The sequence below is a fragment of the Thamnophis elegans genome, unplaced genomic scaffold (genome assembly GCF_009769535.1).
Source record: "Thamnophis elegans isolate rThaEle1 unplaced genomic scaffold, rThaEle1.pri scaffold_402_arrow_ctg1, whole genome shotgun sequence".
NCBI lineage: Eukaryota > Metazoa > Chordata > Lepidosauria > Squamata > Colubridae > Thamnophis > Thamnophis elegans.
In genome coordinates, this window is record NW_022473874.1 from 1 (window position 1) to 13,332 (window position 13,332).

The 13,332-nt window shown below is 48.2% G+C and overlaps 1 protein-coding gene and 1 long non-coding RNA gene across 2 annotated transcripts; both read right to left on the reverse strand.

Moving 5' to 3' along the window:
* Positions 1–550: 550 nt before the first annotated feature.
* On the reverse strand, positions 551–3,402 carry LOC116523528. The gene is made up of 3 exons (XR_004257084.1): positions 3,322–3,402; positions 1,871–1,937; positions 551–630 (listed from the first exon to the last, which is right to left on the reverse strand). It is a non-coding gene; the product is annotated as an uncharacterized LOC116523528 (long non-coding RNA).
* A 7,330-nt stretch (positions 3,403–10,732) lies between these two features.
* On the reverse strand, positions 10,733–12,564 carry ISG15 (ISG15 ubiquitin like modifier). The gene is made up of 2 exons (XM_032238640.1): positions 12,441–12,564; positions 10,733–11,413 (listed from the first exon to the last, which is right to left on the reverse strand). Exons 1-2 carry the CDS (start codon positions 12,441–12,443, stop codon positions 10,928–10,930), a joined length of 489 nt encoding a protein of 162 aa, XP_032094531.1. The 5' UTR covers positions 12,444–12,564; the 3' UTR covers positions 10,733–10,927.
* Between the last annotated feature and the right edge of the window lie 768 nt (positions 12,565–13,332).

The following is a 13,332-nucleotide window of genomic DNA, read 5'->3' on the forward strand; positions in this document are numbered from 1 at the left end:
TCTCTGTTTTCTCTCTCTCTGTTTCTCTCTTTCTCTCTCTCTCTCTGTCTCTCTGTTTCTCTCTCTGTTTTTTTCTCTCTCTGTCTCTCTCTCTCTGTTTCTCTCTCTGTCTCTCTCTCTCTGTTTCTCTCTCTCTCTGTGTCTGTCTCTGTCTCTCTCTCTCTCTCTGCAGAGGGGCGGTCCCGTGTCACGCTCATCATGGCCAAGCCCCCCCCCCAGCCCTCCAAGGTGAAACCCAATCCTGATGTGGCCCTCGATGAAATTGAGTTTGACACCGCTGATCTTGTGGTGGCCCGCCAGCAGAGGTGGCAGCCGATTCAGGCAGGGAGGAGGGTTGGGGAGGAACCTGGGCCAGTCCTGGAGTCTGGGGAAGGCTCTGAGGAGGGCTCTGTGTTGGAGGCAGAGAGGGGGCCAGGGACACCTAACAGTTCTCAGCTGCCTTCGGAGTCTGACATCAGTGAGGCAGAAGAACAGCGGGAGCCTGTTCCCAGTGTGCGCCTGCGCAGAGTTGTTGACTCCATGTTTCTTCTTACCTGAACGTCACCCCATTCTCCTCCACAGGACACCAGGCCATCACCTGACAGGTTTTCTTGGTGATGTTGTAGGGGACGCAATGCCCCGTCTTCATTCCTGCAGAAAAAAACAAAAAATGTGAATCTCCCCTTTGCCTCTGTCATTATGCTCGGGTTATTTGCTCTCAGATTAACAGATGAGTCGGAAGGGACCTTGGAGGTCATCTAGTCCATCCCCCCCCCCCTGCCCAAGCAGGAGACCCTACACCCTTTCTGACAGGTGGCAGTTCAATCTCTTCTTGAAAGCCTCCAGGGATGAAGCTCTCACACCTTCTGAAGGCAAGCTGTAGGAAGGAAAGAAGGAAGGAAAAGGAAGGAAAATTGGAAGGGATCTTGTAGGTCATCTAGTCTAACCCTCTGCTCTGCCAACCCTCTGCTCAAGCAGGAGACCGTACATCAGGCATCCTCAAACTAGGGCCCATGGGCTGCGTGCAAAGTAATGCAAAGTATCCTCAATTCAAAGTATCCGGCCCCTGGAGTAGTGGGATAAAAAGCAGCTGCCAGCTTGTAAAGAAGTGTTTTAAAAATCTTTTAAAAATGCTTTAAAAACAGCCTTTCAGATGTTTTTCACCCACAAGCCCATCACGTGGTCCAATCTCCCACTGCCATGCTGGCAGCTTCCACCCATCCAGTTCCGGTCAGGTGCAGAGGCAAAGAATGACCTTGGCTTTCTGGAAAGAATGTTGTTATGGCTACATAGCATCTCACTCCATACAATCCCATTTTCCCACCATAGAAACTGCATAGCGTGGCAGGCCAAAGCAATAGCAATTGCAGTTAGACTTATATACCGCTTCATAGAGCTTTCAGCCCTCTCTAAGCGGTTTACAGAGTTAGCATATTGCCCCCAACAACAATCCGGGTCCTCATTTGACCCACCTCGGAAGGATGGAAGGCTGAGTCAACCCTGAGCCGGTGAGATTTGAACAGCCGAACTGCAGAACTGCAGTCAGCTGAAGTAGCCTGCAGTGCTGCATTCAACCGCTGCGCCACCTCGGCTCTTCTTTAAAGACCCAAAAGAAAAAATGGCTGCGGGCCAGACAATTAGTTTCTTTCCCAATAGGCCGGTTATCAGTAGAACATACATGTAGGCCTGGCCTTACGATGGTTCATTTAGTGACTGGCCGAGCATGACCACATTTCCCTCAATTGCAACTTTTGCAGCATTCCCGTCCAAATTCAGCTGCTTGGCAACATATTTGGGACCACTGCTGGTCGTGTGATTAATCCCCTTTCGGGTCCCTGTGCTGTCCCGAGAGACGGACAGACCGGTGGCTACTGGGTTACCCCTGACTCACCGTTTCCCAGCACCCCCACCTCACCGGTGGCACATTCGTGGTCAGACGCGCAGGAGGCCCTCGGGTTCTGCAGAAGACAAGACACAGGAGAGGGGTTGCTGGGTCAGTCAAGATGCCAAGACGGTCCAGACTTCACCAAGACTGATGAAGCCAGAAAAAGAAACTCCTGGGACGTTATTTTACCAAGAGTGTAGAAATCAAAAGACGCTTGCTCCTGGGGAGGAGAGCTACGGCAAATCTAGGCAGCATCCTAAAAAGCAGAGACCTCACCCTGCCAACAAAAGTGCGTCTAGTCAAGGTTTTCCCAGTTGCCATGGGTGGCTGTGAAGGTTGGACCATAAGGAAGGTTGAGCGCCAAAGAATGGAGGCCTTTGAGCTCTGGTGCTAGAGAAGACTCCTGCATTGAGTCCCTTGGACTGCAAGGCCATCCAAGCGGTCAGTCCTAGAGGAGGTCAACCCTGGCTGCTCTTTAGAAGGCCAGATCCTGAAGAGGAAACTCGAAGACTTTGACCACCTGATGAGAAGGAGGAAGGACTCCCTGGAGAAGAGCCTCGTGCTGGGAAGGATGGAGGGCAAAAGAAGAAGAAGGGGACGGCAGAGAAGGAGGGGGCTGGATGGAGTCACTGAAACAGCCAGTGTGAGCTTGAATGGACTCCAGAGGATGGGAGAGGACAGGAAGGCCTGGAGGAACGTTGTCCATGGGGTCACGGTGTCTAGAACACAACTTTGCGACTAACAACAACAAAATAGATTAGATAGATAGATAGATAGATAGATAGATAGATAGATAGATAGATAGATAGATGATAGATAGATAGATAGATAGATAGATAGATAGATAGATAGATAGATAGTTCGATAGATGATGGATGGATAGATAGATAGATAGATAGATAGATAGATAGATAGATAGATAGATAGATAGATAGATAGATAGGATGGACTGCAAGGCCATCCAACCGGTCAGTCCTAGAGGAGATCCACCCTGGCTGCTCTTTAGAAGGCCAGATCCTGGAGAGGAAACTCAAAGACTTTGGCCACCTAAGGAGAAGGAGGAAGGATTCCCTGGAAAAGAGCCTCGTGCTGGGAACGATGGAGGGCAGAAGAAGAAGAAGGGACGGCAGAGAAGGAGGTGGATGGATGGAGTCACTGAAGCAGCCGGCATGAGCTTCAATGGACTCCAGAGGATGGGAGAGGACAGGAAGGCCTGGAGGAACGTTGTCCATGGGGTCACGATGGGTCGGACACGACTTCACAACTAACAAGAACAAAACTTTACTGACTAAAGACTCAGAAGTGCAGCTAGTTCCACCCATAGTGAAGTTTAACAGAAAAGGCGGAGTTATTCCATGGATATTCACAGCTCACCCTCACCCACCCACCCACCCCACTTCTCCCAAGGGGTGTCGGTGCTCACGATGGCTTCTTGTTTCGTGCCAACGGTTTCCTACCTCCGGGCAGGTCTTTTGGGTCTGCGAAGGGGTCACTTCCACCCGGGTGATGATGCTGAAGACGCTGCCCCCCTGCAGGGGAGAGAGGAGGGGGTGAAGGCAGCCGCCCAAGCTTGCCCTTCAGAGCCACGTTTCCCCCCCTGAGCAGGGAGCCGTGGCGTGGATTGGTGGAAATCAGCCTTATGGCACCCTGAGCAGAAATATATTTTAGAAAAGGGCCCTCGCCCCCCTCCCCCAAGAGTTCCTGCTGATGTCATGTCTTCATTGGCGGATCCCGGTTTATTTCAAGGAAGGAAGGAAGGAAGGAAGGAGGAGGGAGGAAAAATAGGATTAAAGAGGAGGAAGGGGAAGGAAGGATTAAAGAGGAAGGAAGGGGGGAGGGAAGGAAGGATTAGAGAAGAAGGGAGGGAAGGAAGGAAGGAAGGAGAGGGGGGAGGGAGGGAAGGATTAAAGAGGGAAGGAAGGATTAAAAAGGAAAGGAGGGAGGGAAGGAAGGATTAAAAGGAAGTAAGGAGGGGGGAAGGAAGGATTAAAGAGGGAAGGAAGGATTAAGGGGAGGGAAGGAAGGATTAAAGGAGGAAGGAGGAAGAGATTAAGGAGGGGGAAGGAAGGAGATTAAGGAGGGAGGAAGGAAGGAGGAAAGGAAGAAGAGGAAGGAAGGGAGGGAAGGAAGGATTAAAGAGGGAAGGAAGGAAGGATTAAAGGAAGGGAGGGAAGGAAGGATTAAAGAGGAAAGGAGGGAGGGAAGGAAGGATTAAAAGGAAGGAAGGAGAGGGAGGGAGGGAAGGAAGGATTAAAGAGGGAAGGAAGGAAGGATTAAAGGAAGGGAGGGAAGGAAGGATTAAAGAGGGGAGGATGGAGGGAAGGATTAGAGAGGAAGGAAGGAAGGATTAAAAGGAAGGAAGGAAGGATTGAAGGGGAAGGGAAGGATTAGAGAGGACGGAAGAGGAAGGAAGGATTAAAGGAAGGAAGGGAAAGGGAGGGAAGGATTAGAGAGGAAGGAAAGAAGGTGTGGTCTTACTAAGGCTTTATAAAGCAGTGCTAATACTTCACATGATTTCGATTCTATGCCTCTGTTTATACAACCCAGGATCGCATTTCCAGCAAGGCCGAGGGTGGCGGAGTCCTTCCCCCCCCCTCCCCAAATGCTCCTCCAGAGATTGCTTGGAGAGGTTGCTATGTGGGGGGGGGTGTCTCACCTCTGGGGGCTTCACGTATTCCTCCACATCCCACACCTTCCGCTGGGAGGAGGTCAACCCCTTGACTTTGGTAATGACGGAGCTCTCCGGCCCGGATTCACACTCCTGGTAGCCCTTCTGGTTACTGAAGACGTACCTGTGGCAAAAAGAAAACGAGGACTTGGGTGGCACCTGAACAACTCTTCCCCCCCCCGCCTTAAAGCAGAAAATCCCTTCCTTAAACCCCCCCTCACCCCAAAAAGTTACCCAGACCTAATCCACATATCAAAGGATAAGGTCTGCAAACACAACAGAATTCATTCAAGTAGGTCTCCCAGAGGAAGTGCACATCCACAAGAATAAACACCTACACACACACACACACTCACACGTCACCCTAGAATCAACACATAGACATTTCAAGCTCCCCCTATAAAAACTGCCTGCTGTACCCCATTTCTCTACTGCCTGCCCGTAAAAGCAAATAGTTTTGCTTTTAGAAATATATCTATCTATCTATCTATCTATCTATCTATCTATCTATCTATCTATCTATCTATCTATCTATCTATGTATCTATATATCTATATCTATATATCTATATATCTATATATCTATCATCTATTTATCATCTATCTATATATCTATATATCTATCTATCTATCTATATCTATCTAGATAGATAGATGATAGATAGGTAGGTAGATAGATAGATAGATAGATAGATAGATAGATAGATAGATAGATAGATAGATATCTTCTTTCCTTGCAGCTCTCTGGATCTAATATTATAATATTGATAAAAGTAAAGGTTCCCCTCGTACATATATGCTAGTTGTTCCTGACTCTAGGGGGCGCTGCTCATCTCCGTTTTAAAGCCGGAGAGCCAGCGCTGTCCGAAGACGTCTCCGTGGTCATGTGGCCGGCATGACTAAACATTGAAGGCGCACAGAACGCTGTTCCCTTCCCACCAAAAGTGATTTTCTGTTTTTCTACTTGCATTTTATACGTGCTTTCGAACTGCTAGGTTGGCAGAAGCTGGGACAAGTCACGGGAGCTCACTCCGTTATGCGGCGCTGGGGATTCGAACTGCCGAACTGCCGACTTTTCTGATCGACCAGCTCAGCGTCTTAGCCCTCGAGTCCCCGCGTCCCTATTGAGTTGGTTTAGATAATATTGGATCATAATATTATATTAATATATTAATGTTGATATGCAACATTAATAAACACACACACACACACATCCCATGTGTTTCCTTGGCTAAATCTTAACGCCCCCGAGGTAGACACAGCGATATCTGCCCCAAAAGCATCTTTGTAAATACCCCACCACTCTCTCTCTCTCTCCCAGGAGGGGGTGGGGGACCCTTACCAGATGAAATAAACCAGGATTAGAAGCTGGACCAGCCGGTAAATGATGCCCAGTTGAGGATTCTTCACCAACATCACTTTGGGGGTCTCGTAACTCCAGAAGTCCCTCCAGGCGTTGGCAAAACCCATCGTGCCCCTACTCCTTTCGGCCGGAAGATGAGATGCCCTCGAACCTGGGGGGCCACCGCCTTTGATGTCTTTATGGGCGAGGAGGGGGTCTCATATCAACAAACGGAGAGGACGGTTGCAGCTTCCCAGGGAGAGAATGTATGTCCAAGTGGCGAGAGCCTGCCCAACTCTTTGCTTCACGCACTGGCTCGCCCCAAGAGGAGGCTGCAGGATTGACAGATCCCAGGGTGGGTGGGTGGGCAATCCATTGTCTCTGGCAATTGGCAATAAAGGCAGAGTTCACCCGTGGGGCAGGATCGCCCTCTGGTGCCATCCGAGAGCACCACATCCTCTTGTCCAGCGGGGAAAATCTTCGGTGGTCTTTCAGCTTGCCTTGTTTTCCCCGCAGACGTTTCATTAACCCTGCTAGGTAACAGCATCAGAGTTATGGTTGTCACCTAGTTTGGGTAAGGGAACGTCTGTAAGAAAAGAAGGAAGGTCAGAGAACACCAAGGACCCCACTATCTTCCTCATCATCATCATCTTCCCCCCCTCCTCCTCCTCCTGGAAACCCCCATTTTCATTTTAACACTGATGATGTCATCAGTTGGGTCTTGAAACCTCTGTACGAAAACAAGCATTAAGAGCACCAAGGACCCCACCATCCTCCCTCCTCCTCCTCTTCCTCCCCCTCCCTCCTCCCCCCTTCCCCCTCTTCCTCCCCCTCCCTCCCCCCTCATCTTTCTCCTGGAAACCCCCCGTTTTCATCTTAACACTGTTGATGTCATCAGTTGGGTCTTGAAACCTCTGTACGAAAGCAAACAAACTAAGAGCACCAAAGACCCCACCATCCTCCCCCCTCTTCCTCTTCCTCCCCCTCCTCTTCCCCCCTCTTCCTCCGTCCTCCCCCTCCCTCCTCTTCCTCCCCCTCCCTCCTCCTCTTTCTCCTGGAAACCCCCGTTTTCATCTTAACACTGTTGATGTCATCAGTTGGGTCTTGAAACATCTGTACGAAAACAAGCAAACTAAGAGCACCAAGGACCCCACCATCCTCCCCCTCCTCTTCCTCCTCCTCTTTCTCCTCCTCTTCCTCCTCCTTTCTCCTCCTCTTCCTCCTCCTCTTTCTCCTGGAAACCCCCATTTTCATCTTAACACCGATGATGTCATCTAGTTGGGTCTTGAAACATCTGTACAAAAACAAGCAAACTAAGCACCAAGGATCTCACCATCCTCCCCCTCCTCCTCTTCCTCCCCCTCCCTCCTCTTCCTCCTTCTCCTCTTCCTCCCTCTCCCCTCCCTCCCTCCCCCCTCCTCCTCCTCCTGGAAACCCCCATTTTCATCTTAACACCGATGATGTCATCTAGTTGGGTCTTGAAACATCTGTACGAAAACAAGCAAACTAAGCACCAAGGATCTCACCATCCTCCCCCTCCTCCTCTTCCTCCCCCTCCCTCCCCCACCTCTTCCTCCTCTTCTTTCTCCTCCTGGAGACCCCTATTTTCATCTAGGACTGGAGGCTAAAACATATGAAGAACGGTTGCAGGAACTGGGTATGTCTGGTTTAATGAAAAGGAGGACCAGGGGAGACATGATAACAGTCTTCCAATATCTCAAGGGCTGCCACAAAGAAGAGGGGGTGTCAAGCTATTCCCCAAAGCACCTGAGGGCAGAACAAGAAGCAATGGGTGGAAACTAATCAAGGAGAGAAGCAACTTGGAACTGAGGAGGAATTTCCTGACAGTTAGAACAATTTAATCAGTGGAACAGAAGTTGCCTGCAGAGGTTGTGAATGCCCCAACACTGGAAGTCTTTAAGAAGATGTTGGATTCAGCCATTTGTCTGAATTGGCATTTGGGTTTCCTAAGGGGTTGGACTAGAAGACCTCCAAGGTCCCTCCCAACTTTATTATTCTATGTCACTTAGTTTGAGTAATGAAACATCTGTAAGAAAACAAGCAAGCTCAGAGAGCACCAAGGACTGCACAATCTTCTTCCTCCTATCTACAATCCCCACTCCCAGCACTGATGATATTATCTAGGTTGTGTAAAAGATTGGAGATTTTCAAGAAAAAAATTGAACAGTCCTTTGTCTGAAATGGTATAGGGCCTCCTGCTTGCGCAGAGGGTTAGACTAGATGACCTACAAGGTCCCTTCCACTCTTCCTTCCTTTTTTCTCTTTCTTTCTTTCTTTCTTTCTTTCTTTCTTTCTTTCTTTCCTTTTTCTTTTCCTTCCTTCCTACAGCTTGCCTTCAGAAGGTATGAGAGCTTCATCCCTGGAAGCTTTCAACAAGAGACTAGACTGCCATCTGTTAGAAAGGGTGTAGGGTTTCCTGCTTGGGCAGAGGGTTAGACTAGATGGCCTACAAGGTCCCTTCCAACTTTCTTTCTTTCTTTCTCTCTCCTTTTTCTTTTCCTTCCTTCCTTCCTTCCTTCCTTCCTTCTTTCTTTCTTTTTCTTTTTCCTTTTTCTTTTCCTTCTTTCCTTCCTTCCTTCCTTCTTTCCTTCCTTCCTTCCTTCCTGCCTGCCTGCCTGCCTACCTACATACCTACATACCTACAGCTTGCCTTCAGAAGGTGTGAGAGCTTCATCACTGGAAGCTTTCAAGAAGAGACTGGACTGCCATCTGTCAGAAAGGGTGTAGGGTCTCCTGCTCGGGTTGAGGGTTAGACTAGATGACCTACAGGGTCCCTTCCACTATTCCTTCCTTTTTTCTCTTTCTTTCCTTTTTTCTTTTCCTTCCTTCCTACAGCTTGCCTTCAGAAGCTTCATCACTGGAAGCTTTCAAGAAGAGGCTGGATTGCCATCTGTCAGAAAGGGTGTAGGGTCTCCTGCTTGGGGGGGTTTGGACTAGATGACCTCCAAGGTACTGTAGGAAGGAAATGGGAGGAATTTACCACCACTAAAAGAAAAAAAAAAGGATAAAATCCTAAATTCAGAAACAAAGGGACCACTAGAATCTTTTTAGGAAAAACAGGGAACATTGGAATAGAAAAAAAAATCATTTAAAGCCCCCATAGAAACAGATAGCCCAAGAAAGGAGACCCCCAAAGTAATTAAAATTCCAAGTGGAGGAAAACCAGGAAATGCAGATAAAAGAGGAGATCAGGCTAGGTGACAAGGAGGAAGAAAAAGGTGCTAAAGACAGGTTATAAAGATGGTGTCAGTTTTGGGAAACATACTTGCAGCAAATAAAGTTAAAATTGCAAACACAAATTAGCAGACACCTCCTTGCCAATCAAAGAGCAAAGCAGGAATGAAACCATTAACACAGGAATCAGGCAGAAGCCAGAATCATTAGCACAAAGCTACAAAAATAATAATAATCATATCAGACTTCAAAGGTAAAAAGAGTATTAAATATCTAGTCGATCCCAGTTCAGTAGCTAGCCCAGGAACGGTGCCCTTCCTCCTTGTCCCTCTTTCCTGAAAAATAAAATATCTGCCTTCCACGCAGCTCTTCCGCTCAAATTATTTTTCACGATTCCCGGCGGGAAATTCAAACCCAGCAAAGGAAGATTTGAAACCTTTCAACAGTCCCTTATCACTGCAATCCAGGCAGGCAGCCTGAATGTATAAAAAACACAGTTATCCAAATACAACTGATGGTTTGTTAAACCCTTCAATCCCAAGTCTAAAACATGGGAAAGATTCTTTAAGAATGATTCTCCAAAGAAACTATTTATATGCTCAAAAATGGAAGCCCGATACAATACCTTCATTTATGGCTGCCTGGAAATTTAGGACTTTGCATAATATGGGAGGAATGCATTTACGATGGGTGGTTTTGACTGAAAGGAGTATGCATTCTTTTATCATCACAGAGTATGAGATAACTTTATAATTTCTATTTATATTTGCTGAAAAGGAGATTGGATATTTCTATTTTTTCTTCTTCTTTTGTCCTTTTGCTTTTCTTTTTTTCTATTTGTTAGCTCTTAAGCTTTGTAAAACTTTAAAGAAAAATTCATTTTAAAGAAAACCCCAAAACAAATCAAACTTACAAGGCAGGCAATGATGTAATCTAAGATGATAATTTTTGTGTGTTGTTTGTTTAGTAAAAATAAAAAAAAAGTTTATTAAAAAAAAAAAAACCCAATCTCCAGAAGTTTGGGATTAAAGTCTAAAATTCTCCTGGTTAATAAAACCAGACGTGGATACCTCTGCCCAAAACATAATCAAGCCCACCCAACCAGATCATGTTCTGTTTGCACCCCCCCTTCAAATCAGAATAGAGCTGGAAGACTCACCTTGGAGGTCATCTAGTCCAACCCCCTGCTCAAGCAGGAGACCCTGTACCAATGCAGAGAGGTAGCTGTCCAATCTCCTCTTTAAAACCTCCAGGGATAAAACCCCTTAACACCTGAAGGCAACCTCCAGTGATAACCGCAACCCACAACTTCTGGTGGCAAGCTGTTCCTCTGGTTAATAATTGTCCTCACTGTTAGAAAGTTTCTCCTTTTAATTCCAGGTTGCTTCACTCCTTGATTAGTTTCCATCTAATTGTTTCTTGTCCTGCCTTTCTGGTGCTTTGGAGAAATAAATTGACCCCTTCTTCCTCTTTGGGGCAGCCCCCTCAAATACTCCCATGTTTCTTTCTCTCTCTGTCTCTCTCTTTCTCTCACACACACAGACCCTTATTATGTCCCTTCCCTAGGGAGGGAAACTCCAAATCCAAGTTAATGAGGTTGAATCGTGAAATGACATAAAACGAGGAGCCCAAACAGAAAATACAAACCACAGTCTTTACTGGGAAAAAAAATGGTTTTTATTGGTCAAACTCTCATTTCACAGCTGGGCGGAGGGAAAGGAGGAACCAGGAGAAACTTGTTATAAGAAGGGTCAAAAGTCTTCATGAAGGTACAGGATGCGAGGATAGGGTGAAACAAAACAGAAATGGGGAGGAGGAGGAGGAGGAAGGGGGGGACAAGGAAATTCAACCCAGAAGGTTCAAGGGGCGACCCTCGCCCCACCCCGCAGCCGTAGATTCAGCGTCACGGTGCCACCGGGGCAAATGTTGTAGTGGGAGAGCTTGCACCCATCCGCCAAGGTCTGGTTCTCATACACCAGCCAGAATTGGTCATCTTGGATTCGCTCCCGGGCGCGGATCTGGGCTCGGAACTGCGCCACCGTGTTGGAAGGCAGGACGTGGTAAGTGGAGGTTTGCTGGTTGGAGTTCCTCACCAGAAGAGGGATGGACTCCTCGTTCTTCACCACCAGCAGGAGGGTGTCGCCCGTGCGCAGGTCGTAGTCGGTGAGCGGGGCGCCGTCCCGAAGATCCAGGGAGGCGCCGTCCATGCGAGCCAGCTTCTGCTGATAGGGGGAGACCCCGCACTGGAGACCCAGTTTGGTTTTGAGGTCCCAGACGGTTTGGTTGGGGGAGCAAACCACGGAGTGGACCTCGCCCGTCAGAAGCTTCACGTTCAGAGTCAGCGCCTGGCGGACGAAAGAAGCGCAACGGAGGAGCAGGTGAAATCCTCCCGGCTGAGATTCACAGCCCTGCCGAGGAGGATCGCTTTCATCGGGCTGGGGAGGGGACTTCCCCCCCCTTCCCTTCCCCAGGACGACCCGGGGGAGGGGGAGGCTCAGGACCCCCGCCCCCGCTTGGAGAAGCTCCTCCCCCGCGGTTGCGTTTAAAGGAGGTTGAGGAAAGAAAGAGGGAGAGAGATTGAGAAGAGGGAGGGATTGAGAGAAAGGAAAGAGAGATTGAGGAGAAAGTGGGAGAGAGATTGAGAGAGAGAAAGGAAAGAGAGATTGAGGAGAAAGAGGGAGAGAGATTGAGAGAGAGAAAGGAAAGAGAGATTGAGGAGAAAGAGGGAGAGAGATTGAGATAAGGGAGAGATTGAGAGAGAGAAAGGAAAGCGAGAGATTGCGGAAAGAAAGAGGGAGATTGAGAGAGTGGGGAGATTTGTAAAGAGAAAAATTGAGGGAGGAAAGACATTTTGAGAGAGAGAGAGAAAGGAAAGAGTGAGAGATTGAGAGAAGAAAAAAGGAGAGATTGAGAGAGGGAAATTTTGAGAGAGACAGAGGGAAAGAAAGAGCGAGAGATTGAGGAAAGAAGGAGGGAAAGCGACAGAAAGAAAGAAAGGAAAGAGCGAGAAAGTGAGGAAAGAAAGAGGGAGACAGAGAGAAAGAAAGAACGAGAGATTGAGGAAAGAAAGAGGGAAAGAGACAGAGAAAGAAAGGAAAGATGGAGAGTTTGAGGAAAGAAAGAGGGAAAGAGACAGAAAGAAAGAAAGGAAAGAGGGAGAGATTGAGGAAAGAAAGAGGGAAAGAGACAGAGAGAAAGAAAGGGAAGATGGAGAGATTGAGGAAAGAAAGAGGGAAAGAGACAGAAAGAAAGAAAGGAAAGATGGAGAGTTTGAGGAAAGAAAGAGGGAAAGAGACAGAGAGAAAGAAAGGGAAGAGCGAGAGAGATTGGGAGAAGTCCCGCTTCCCACGGCCGCTTCGCCCCGCTTCTTACCATCTTCAGTCGGGATGTCGAGCTCTCTCCGTCCGCAAAAGCCAAAAGAAACACCGCCTCTGTCTTCGCCGCCTCCCACCGCCTCCTTTTATACCGTCCGCTCGGCTTTCGGTCATCTCGGCGGGCGGAGCTTCTCCGGAAAAGAAAACCGGCCGGCGCTGCGATTCTGCGGGCGGAGGAAACGAAACTCGAAAGCGAAAGCGAAAAGGAAAACGAAAGCGAAAGGCGAGCGAGGAAGGGTTTTCCCGCCCGACGTCTTACTCAGGCCCCCAGGAACCAACTGGGTTTTAACAGATAAACAGAGTTGGAAGGGACCTTGTAGGTCATCTAGTCCAACCCCCCCCCAACCCCAAGCAGGGGACAATACACCATTTCTGACAAATGGCAACCCAATCTCTTCTTGAAAGTCTCAAGTGGTGAAGCTCCCACTACTACACATGAAGGCAACTTCTGCTCCATGGGTTGATGGTTCTCACTGTCAGAAGATTCCTCCTTATTTCCAGGTTGAATCTCTCCTTCATCAGCTTCCATCCATTCTTCCTTGTCTGGCTTTGGAAAATAGCTTGACCCCCCCTCCTCTCTGTGGCAGCCCCCCAAATATTGGAAGACTCTTCTCCTGTCTCCCCTGGTCTTCCTCTTCACTAGACCAGCCATGCCCAGTTCCTGCAACCGTTCTTCACATCTTTTAGCCTCCAGTCCCCTCATCCTCTTTGTTGCTCTTCTCTGCACTCTTTCCAGAGTCTCCACATCTTTTTTTCATAGTGTGGCGACCAAAACTGGATGCAGTACTCTATGTGGGTTCCACCACAAATGCGCGCACAACAAAAGCACGCCTGACTAAACCGCGGTGTCTAAAGCGCGGTGACAAAAGCGTGCGACGATTGAGCGACTA